This window comes from Electrophorus electricus, chromosome 24 (genome assembly GCF_041902795.1).
Source record: "Electrophorus electricus isolate QZ-2024a chromosome 24, ASM4190279v1, whole genome shotgun sequence".
NCBI classification, from domain to species: Eukaryota; Metazoa; Chordata; class Actinopteri; order Gymnotiformes; family Gymnotidae; genus Electrophorus; species Electrophorus electricus.
Genome location: NC_137520.1, coordinates 9739660 through 9749609, shown reverse-complemented (window position 1 = coordinate 9749609; position 9950 = coordinate 9739660). Strand labels below are relative to the sequence as shown.

The following is a 9950-nucleotide window of genomic DNA, read 5'->3' as shown; positions in this document are numbered from 1 at the left end:
CTGGTGTCCTACCCAGGATTAGTGTTGAGTTCCTAATTAGGGGCGAGTGGGTGTGTTAAAGCACTCACAAGCAAATTTCAGCATATTTAAGCAGTAAATGTACTAAGTTATATCTTTAAATTACCATAAAGACTTCATAGCACATCTAAATTAAATAAATTTTGTACCCAAATTGTGACATTATGCAAAGATAACAAATTGTACATGTTTCTGATGTTTTGTTTCCGTTTATAATCCAATAACTCTAACACAATATTAGCTAATTTAGGTTTTCCTGATATTCAAAAGGTTGTAAACAATTGAAAATGTCATGAAGCATTAAGTATTTTTCTAAAACTCTGTTCTGTATTGTAATTAAAATTCTGCACATCCTTATAATCTTAGTTATGAAAAGCATGCAAAAATGCATTTAAACAACACTAATGCACTTTTACATTTTCATCCCTGATGTTCATTCAGTTTGCTTCCCATATATTAATGTCCCTCATTTTATGTTCCATGTTGAAATATATTCATGATTCTACTACACCTAATAATTGTGCTTGCTTGTAATATACCCTCTGGAAACTGAAATCATGCCATGGATTTAAATTCAAGGACTATATGTATATAATGGCTTGATTCCATGCTCTCCTCTCTCTCTCTCTCTCTCTCTCTCTCTCTCTCTCTCTCTCTCTCTCTCTCTCTCTCTCTCTATATATATATATATATATATATATATATATATATATATATATATATATATATATATATATATATATATATATATATATGTATGTGTGTGTGTGTGTGTCTTCCTATGTCAGGAATATGTAGTAAATAACCTACCCATCAATTGTATTAAAGGGGCTTTTCTCAACAGACTCCATGTTTGAGTACACATAGTAAAGAAATACTGCAACAATAACAAACACCAAGACCCGCAGCCATCCTGGAGCACCCTCAGATTTACTCCTCTCAGATTTAGCCACCAGTGGTTTAGCATCCTGTTGGCCGGATTTGGTTGTGTAGGCTGTTGATCTAGAGTGGGGTGTACTCTGGTAGGTTGTTTGAGTACGACTGGTGATAGGCCTTTTTGATGGATATAGAAAAGGTTTCAATTATTTTTTCCAAGCAGCATTAGGGATGGGGACATATGGATGCAGATGAGTGGTGAACTCCGAGCACAAGATTACAGAATGTTGTCAGGAAATGGAAGCTTGGTGAATCTAAGCAGTATTTGGTAGTTGCCAGCATAAACGAGCTACTGAAAAATTAACTCACTTTTGTAATCTACCTATGTATGGGTTTGGTTTAGCTATGATAGATGTTAAAGACTCACTCATATGCTCTGCTTGCATCTTCAGCAAACTCAGTTGTCCTTGATCTCCTTGTTCTGTAAAGATGTATTTCAATGTTACTTCACAGTAATAAGTTACTTCACACTGAAAAATTGCCTCCTAATTGAAAGGCAGAACATAATTATTTGCCTATATAATTAGTTTAACACAAACTAGAACCATATTAAAAAACAACAAGACGTTTGCAAACAACATGCCCTCTAAAATATTGTACTCACACATCCCCAAAGACTTCATGCCTCACCTGCAATGTAAAACATGGCAGACCTTAGATCCATGTACAAATCAGTTCAAGTCTGATGCAACTGTACCTTAGACACTGCTGCTGTACTTACTGGTGGATGATAAGTAACATACGTGACTTCTTCCTCTGTGGAAAAATGAGGCACATTTTTTCAGGAGTGCATTACTTCAGAACCAGTCACCAAAATTGGTGAATGATGTTTTAAATATCTTATTCCTAATTAATTAGGCTATTACGTTCTTCTCTGTAGTACGTCTTATCAGGAGATGACTTTGTGGCTTTGGCCAGGGCTTCTTTTAATTTCTTCTCATAAAGCTTCCTGGTGGAGTCTGGACAGAGAGAATTTCCTCCTTTTTACATCTCAACACAGTTAATACATCAGAAACATGAGCTTCGGCCATTTCAAAACTAAAAATATATCAACATTTTTAGCTCATTTACCAACAATGGGTCCATGGTTGATTCCATGCTCATCCAAAAGTTGACAGAGCTCTTCAGCAGACTTGCCACTCAGTGAGGACATGACTGCAACTTCAAATTACACATTGGGTGATAAGCGTCAATTACATGCAAAGAGTCAGTTACATGCAAAAAGTCAATTACATGCAAATGTTTTGAGGGAAAGATTTAAAAAGGGGTGAGCTAAAAAAAATTTGAGAAACTGATTTCTACGAATTGTTTACCCTCGTACTTTGTCTAAAATATCATTCAAAATCTGATTGTGATGTGTGCACAGAACTTATTCTCAGTAGGTAATTTTTATAGGGAATTAGTTTACATATAGGATGTGTCCACACTTTTGCTGTATTTAAAATGTGATTCTTAGTTGTTTTATGAAGCACAGTGTTTGTTGTTGTTTACTTCAAATAAAGCAGAATGTTTTCTTTTTACAGTAAAGAACTATACCAGATGAAAAAACATGTGGTGACCATTTGTGCGTTTGAAGCCCAAAAGCCACAGAAAGCAACAGCAAATACGTTTTTGTTTGCATCAAATGAAGCAAATTTCATAGACCTACATGCCATATTGCAATAATCTAGCCTAATCAGTGTGCTAAACATGCATTTGTGATGGAATTTTTTTTATCCAGTGAAAAAAAGACTGGACCAAGATGTGTAGATTAGTAGCCTATAAAAAATAAACCCTTGTCCACAACAACTGCATGATGTAAATAAATAGATTTTTAGTCATTTTATACATATTCCTATTCAATCAACAGGAAAAAAAAAACAGTCAAAACAATATCTAATAATATATTTTATCTATGTTTATGGCCTCTTTAATTGTAGATGTAGAAGCACTGACCATTAAAATAAAATGCTAAAAGAATATTCTTCACATTTCAGTCAATAGCAAACAAATAATTATATGGGTACATGCAGGAACTAACATGTTCCTGCACAAGCTTCAGTTAGACGGAAAGGGGAGTAATCGAGTGATGTTCTTCATACTGCCTGAAAGCACAAAACTTCATGTGGAATTTATGTTTCATCTTATGTGCTGAAATGGGAGGTGAATTTTACCAAATGTACAGCTGATTGCACTTTTATTTATTGATTGAACTTTTTTATCTACGCTTAGGCCTGCGTCACTGTGTCATTTCGTCCCCCATACTCGTGGGATAGTTGTTCACGAAATTATATAATCTTTTTATTTACGTAATTGATGAAGTTAACTATGTTGTGAATGCTATGGCCAAATTTTAATAAAGTGTCATATGACGCCCGACTGGACCTGGTGCTGACCTCGCATACCCTACAGTTGTTACGTGAGCGCAAGTGATGTCTGCTAAATAAATAAATAAATACATACATTTGTGGCTGAGGACCTTTTTTAAATAATGGGACATAAAAAGTCTCCAAACCAGGCAACAACGTGTCCAAATTGGCAAAAGTGCGCTTCCGTCCTGAAACGGTTTGGAACGGCTGGCCTAACACCGTGGTGACGTATGGCGGTGAAGCATCGAAAATGGGTGATGCCGTTGTGCCCCTAGCAGCAGTGTCATTTGAGAGCGTTTGAGCCAGACCGAAGTTGCAAATCTATTTTCATAGGCCTACAGTAAGTTACCAGAAAATAATAATCGAAGCTTGTTTGTTTGGGGTTTTTTTCTGTGGGAGGGCCCAAACGCGACCCTCTTGTCCGCATGTTTTCTGAGATTTTAGGTTGCCAAGTACGAAATACGGAAAATAGTGAACAACCAAAAAAAAAAAAACCTGCTACTGCCTTGCTTGGTAAACTGTACAAGTGTAACAATAACATAAGCGTATAGAATAACGCTCAGCGTCATTGGACCTTCAACATTGTTTCAAGCATTACCCAAAACGTGGAAAAGGAAGGATCAACTACAACGTAAAACATCTGGACCTGAAGGTTCTTTACACATGCGCGCAGCACGTTTAGATTGCAGTTGCACGGTACTTAATACACTGAAGAAGTAGAAAAGGGGATCGTGACTTTTAGAAACAATCTGCTGATCTACACCATAATAAAAGAGTTCAGTTGGCTTTATGAACAAAATAAATCCTGAATTTAGTACGTCTGCTAGCAAATGTTAACCTAGCTATCCAATTCCAGCTAAAACAGTAGGGCACAAATATAAAAGCTGAAAAATCATCTTAAAGGACGAACAGAAAGATAAACTGGCCAAACAAAATAACAGATTGCGGTTTATTCCACGCTTCTCAAAGCATCAAGCAAGGCGTGGATTTCAACAATTCACTCACCTGTCCGCGCTTTTCAGTTAGCAGTGCTAACTTTCCAAGCTAGCTTTCCAGTGCTGGGTCTCCGGTGAAGTGACGACATGGGAGACGCCCTGAAGTTGCTGTTTCAAGCGCCAAAATTATATTCCCATAGGCTAGTTTTTCCACATCGGTGATTTCGGGAAGTCATCTTTGAGCAACTCAAAACTTAAGCACCATTTTTGTTGTGGCTGTTTTGACACGTGCAGTATTACATCTTAGACCTGGGCATATGAGATATTTAGTCTCCAGATTTACAAGCGATAGGGCCTCCATAATACACACATTAAAGCAGACTACATTTTACCGCATGCACCATAAAACGTCTTATGCAACCCACACCTACTGTACGGATTGTTTCAGTAAAATAGCCACATTTCACTTCATGCATTTGTGAAATGCATTCTCATCTCTGAATCCCAAAACAAAATGCTTTGATTCACTACCTGTTTGCTCTTTTTCCTGAGGGTCAACTCCCGCAACACACCATTGCCATTATCAGAAGGGAAGTCCAACTCTTATTTGTGGACTAAATCTGACTTAGGCAGCAGTCTCAGTACCACACGCCTTTAGTTCTGAAGTTAAATACCATCACGCTGCCTCAGTTTCAACCCCTCCAAGTCTGCTAAGGTACATCTTGCACACAACTATCTCCCGCTAACATCCCATAGCAACAACTGTATAATTTTCTCCTAATGAATAAGTTTCCCTTTACACAGATGTCACTCCACTTACAAAAAAAAAAAAGGTATTTCATGTCTGCACAGCCTGAAAAAAAAAAAGGTATTATCCTTTAGTATGAGGGAGCTAATTAATAATAGTAAAATAAACATTAAATATGAACGTTTGCTATAAACCCCCCCATAATATGTATTATATATTTTTGGTTTGTTTACTTTATTCATAGGTAGGCTCTAAGAGGTAGAGGGTGAAACTCCTCAAGCAACAACTTCAATTATATGATGGCTCAATCAGAAGTACAGGCAGCCTAACCAAAAATTGACTAGTATTAAAAAACTCTTAGCTTCTTAGAACAAGCAGAATATGAGGGGGAACAACACAAGCAGTTTGGATGCAGTAGCCAACAGCACACACCCAGGATGACTAAAACCTGATTACTTTTCTTCAAATATACACCTGAAATTGAGGCTTAGGTTATGAAAAATACAATTCCAAATCAAAAGGTTTTAAGTACATGCAATTGAGAAAATGTAACTGGTTACTCATGGCGATCACGACTAACTGCCATCTCTAATCATTGACAGGCCTTGGCAACAGATGTTGTATGGAATGCCATGCTATTGTTACATGGAATTCTTCATGCAAGAAGGGATGTGCATGTTTTCTTGGACGAAAGGGGCTTAGGAGACTTGAATTTAAATGTGCAGATGGGTAAACAAAAAAGCAAAAGGAATTGCAGTGTAAGAATATGGAGCGATTTGTTTTAACCAATTCAATGTATGCTCAACTTTAAATATAAAAGTTTGTGCAGGGACTTCTGTTTGCTGGTGATGGTAGTGACCAGCCCTTAGATCAGTTAGCATTTAAGATAAAGACTTGCACAGCTGAACAAATGAAAAGGCCAATCCAATGTCAGGAGTTCTGAACATCTACACATGATCTCAGGAGTTTGTTACCATGTGTTTAGTGTTGGTCTCTTAATGTGCCCATCTAAAGCATTTGCTTTCATCAATCTGCTAAAACTAGAACCAGTTTCCAATTCCCACAAGAAAAACCTTCACAGTTGAAAGCAATTTTAATACATCTGATTTTATTCAACTGCTGAAACAGTTTATGCTAATCTGGACCATTAAGGAGCAAAACCCAAAACCCAGTCATCACATTTTTGTTTGCAAAATGTACCAGTCAAAACTCAAATCAATGGACAGATGAACAAGACAAGCTTGTCTGAACGGTCAGAAAGGAAACCGGTTGGACAACTTTATTGTTCAAAATACTGTAACACTTTCATTGTTTCTTTTTAAAGACAAGTTTAGTTCTCAATTCTGGAATACTGGTTACACCAAAACAGGCACAGAACTGAAGGGTTGATGAATGACAGCAAGTGATTTCAAAGAAACGTTGAAACATTAAGCACTTTTTTTTTTTTTAATCAAGAAAAATTCATGGACATTGCATCTCCCTTATGTTTCACCTACAGCACATGATGCCTACAGACAACTCATGCTTAACTGCCCTTTTATTTAATTATTGGAACCTTGGCATAGAATTCAGTCCGATGTCTGGGACTGTTCTCACTCAAACAGTGAGAACAAAAAGGGAGACTATGCTCAGCTCTAAAAAGTGCAATAAAAAAAAAAAAAGGAAGATTCACACACCCAAACAAAAAAGGAAAAGAAATGGGGCTAACCCACAAAGCTGGCACCAGTGTTAATTCAGTTGTGTAAAAGGCACACAAGGCATTACGAAGTACTAAACGTCACCCACTGGGAAACAAACACCTGTGCCCTTTCTAAAGGACGCAATACTTCTATCCCTTCTGCTACCTGCAATAGTTTAGCTCCGAGAACAGCGGCATCCGAAACCAGGTAAACCCACTGTAGCAGCCATATCATGTAAGGGACAAGTCAGTAACACACTGATGCAAACCTTGGCAAATACAAGAGCCACCATGACCTGCACCTGCAAAAAAACAGTACTACTGAACATGGCAAACAAAACAGGCTGGCTGTCTTAGAGGAGGGCAATCAGACCAATTAAAAGGGGGTGCAAGTACAGTACAGAGCAATGAGTGAGACAGCAAGAGAACTTTCAGTGTTTATGCAATTAACTTTAAGACACATGAGTAGAAAGTCTTGGGTATGGATGGCAGCTACTTTGGCTGGGGTATGATTAGACAGTGATGTGGAACGGGCTCCCAGGAATATGATCGTCACCCCATTTCACCACCAAGATGTACTCGCCCTTCTCTTTCAGCTGGTAGGACACATTATAGAGGCGGTTGCCCAGGTGTTTGACCAGGATCTCTTCACATGGTACTTTAGGCCCATCCACTCCAACCAGCAGCATGTTTCTTCCTATTTACACAAAAATAAATGAATGCATTAATAATTCAGAATCTCAAAGCTGCCTCACCAGTAGTTGAACTTAAAATATGGGCAAACCATCTCAAGTCAAAATTTATATTGAGGGGATAATACTATTAGGTCATAAACAGTACCTGCTTTGCTACAGTCTACGCTGAAGCTATTTTTCTGGCCAATGAAGCCTTTTGAGAGGCCCAGGCCCTTGGCCACCACACGGCTGGCATCAGAGCTAGACCAGCCTGGTACTGCCTGCTGGCTGGAAGCCATACTTCGGGCTACAGGATCAACCAGCACTGATGAGGTCTCATGCATGCTGTGGCTACTGACCAAACGAGAACCTGCAAAAAGGACACTTTTTTACTGCAACTGGAGCCAAATATATCAATGCGACACCAAACTTTCTCTCTTTTTTTTAAAGACTGAATGGGCATCAATTATTTCATGAGAAACCCCCTAATGGATTAAATAGATGTATACATTTCTTACCAGTAATTTTAGCCTTAAAGGGGCTGCCAACAATGTGGTAGGGACCACCATATTTAATAGAGATTAGGTAGTTTCCAGGTGCCATTGGTGTGTAGGTGACCTTGTATCCCTCTGGGCACTCCTGACAGTCCATCTTCACCTTAGATGGCCCATCAATAGTCACTGCCAGTGCTCCTGGACCAGCTGAGCTTGTGTTCACTATGAACTCACATGGAGACCCTACACAGAAAGAAGCACAGGGTCAAACCACATTTAAATTGGTCACCCTCATTTTATGGTTCAAAATATAATCTAGGCCTTCATGGAGTCTACACAAACAAGCCCATATTTAGACCAATAAACTTACCAGTTGTGCCTCCCTCTAGACCAGCCCCATAAGCAGACACCATACCCGGGTCCCCGGCCTGGCCCATTTCCCCCACCCGGATCTTGAAGGGGCTTCCGGGGATGTGAGAGCCATTGAACTTTACATCAATCAGGTACAGGCCATTCTCCCTTGGAATGAACCTCACAGCATACTTGTCTGTGAGTAAAGAGGACAGGACAGGGAGCAAGGCATTCCATGTACTGTTAGTGACTGGAATCTTTGTCCAATGTTCTACTGAGAATCATTTATGGTACAAGCCAGAGAGGCAACATTTTAGTTTTGCAGGGGTTTCAAATTTGATCTCATTGACAAAAGCAAATGCTGTTACAATGATGCTGCAGACACCATTGCTGCAAATGTATTGCACAAATTGGAACACTTCAAATGCAAAAGAATCCAGTTTTAATAATACATGTTAGGCCTTCCACATCTGGTCAAGTTCGATTTTACAACACCCAGGAGACAGTCTAGAGGAGGGTACTAAACATGCTAGCGCAATAGCACTGAATCAAATGCAAGAGCAGCTAAACGGAAGTGCAGCTCCTGCACCAATGTTCTAGACCATTCAAAGACAAGTTCTTTCAAATCCATTCAGTAAGAGTAGTCTGCCGTCGTGGTTACCTTCATCGATTTCAGTGACGCAGCATTCCTCCAGGGCTCCAGATGGGCTGTGAACTTTAGCATCAATGACGCCCTTTGCCCCATTCAGGCTCACAGCAAATGAAGCTGGCTGGTTCACCTTTAAGCCGGACTCCTGCGTTCACAAAACTTCCACAAATCAACTCAGCATCATGCTGACACTCAGAACGTATGAACACCCAGTGCAAGTGTTTCTTGCACCTCTAATGGTAGTCACGCTACAACTGAGCTTACTTACCTTCAGGCTAACAGAGTTAAAGAGAGGCTAAATGAGAAGTCCTTATAAAGATGGCAGTCTAAAGTGGAGGCAGGAGTGAGGAAAAAGGGTAGAGAACACAGGCAAGAAGGGAAAGCCACAGAATAGAAGCCTCTTTTGCCCTCTTTAACCCTTTAGCCCCTGACTTCCATCCCTGCAGGCCATGTAGGCTGTTGGGAGCCTTTAGGACAAGGCACGAGAAATACAAACAGTCCTTCAGTATCCCACAAACCCCAGCACAGCCCATCACCACAGCAGCAGAGCGTCACAGCATTAATCTGCCCTCACCAAGCAAACATCTGGAGGACCTTCAGTTTTAGATCCTCAGTGAATCACCATTGACAAATAAAACTAATTGCTCAACAGTTTAAATGACCTCTCATGGATTGACTCCAACACTACTTAAGCCCAGTATGCATGCATATATCGGTCAAAAAGGGTGGAGTGTGAGCAAAACTTCAATAATTCACTCATTTGGTCTACCCCTTGCCTCTCTTGCTCACATGGAAGGAGTGGGTGAAAAGTAATTAGGGACAAAAGCATCCATCAAACACTACATAACTGGCTAGATGTTTTGGAGCTTTCCCTCGGTCTCTGTTGTGCCAGGGGCTTTCTGCTGCTGTGCTGAGGGTAGCCTAGGGCTCGCTATGGGAGGACAAATGTCTGTCTTCCTCGAAGCCTCACCTGAAGACTGGCAACAGTAAGACGGCGGGCGTCATCAGAAGGCGATGCAGCAGGCACAACAAAGGGGCTGTCAGGGATGTGCTCATCGTTGAATTTGATGGAAACCTCATAATCGCCTGCAAAGCAAGCCCACATTCAGGTTATGGCAT

General features: G+C 39.8%; 2 protein-coding genes across 6 annotated transcripts in view; both read right to left on the bottom strand.

Annotated features, from left to right (window-relative positions):
- Nucleotides 1–734: 734 nt before the first annotated feature.
- On the bottom strand, nucleotides 735–4462 carry emd (emerin). 2 transcript variants are annotated; one of them, XM_026998089.3, is made up of 7 exons: nucleotides 4308–4462; nucleotides 2026–2115; nucleotides 1821–1913; nucleotides 1676–1710; nucleotides 1559–1584; nucleotides 1322–1375; nucleotides 735–1071 (listed from the first exon to the last, which is right to left on the bottom strand). In XM_026998089.3, exons 2-7 carry the CDS (start codon nucleotides 2105–2107, stop codon nucleotides 825–827), a joined length of 537 nt encoding a protein of 178 aa, XP_026853890.1. In that variant the 5' UTR covers nucleotides 2108–2115; nucleotides 4308–4462; the 3' UTR covers nucleotides 735–824. The 2 variants fall into 2 exon arrangements, with proteins under 2 accessions (XP_026853890.1, XP_026853891.1); XM_026998090.3 differs by having other exon boundaries at nucleotides 2026–2109; nucleotides 4308–4382.
- Nucleotides 4463–6073: 1611 nt separating this feature from the next.
- The window catches only part of flna (filamin A, alpha (actin binding protein 280)), a 30357-nt gene continuing 26480 nt past the window's right edge, over nucleotides 6074–9950 (bottom strand). For all 4 annotated transcript variants that reach the window (XM_026998219.3, XM_026998221.3, XM_026998220.3 and 1 more), the window contains 6 exons: nucleotides 9802–9917; nucleotides 8844–8976; nucleotides 8202–8378; nucleotides 7856–8074; nucleotides 7504–7707; nucleotides 6074–7360 (listed from right to left, as the gene is read on the bottom strand). In XM_026998219.3, coding sequence (XP_026854020.2) covers nucleotides 7176–7360; nucleotides 7504–7707; nucleotides 7856–8074; nucleotides 8202–8378; nucleotides 8844–8976; nucleotides 9802–9917 — 1034 coding nt within the window. In that variant the 3' untranslated portion in view covers nucleotides 6074–7175. The remainder of the gene's footprint in view (nucleotides 7361–7503; nucleotides 7708–7855; nucleotides 8075–8201; nucleotides 8379–8843; nucleotides 8977–9801; nucleotides 9918–9950) is intronic.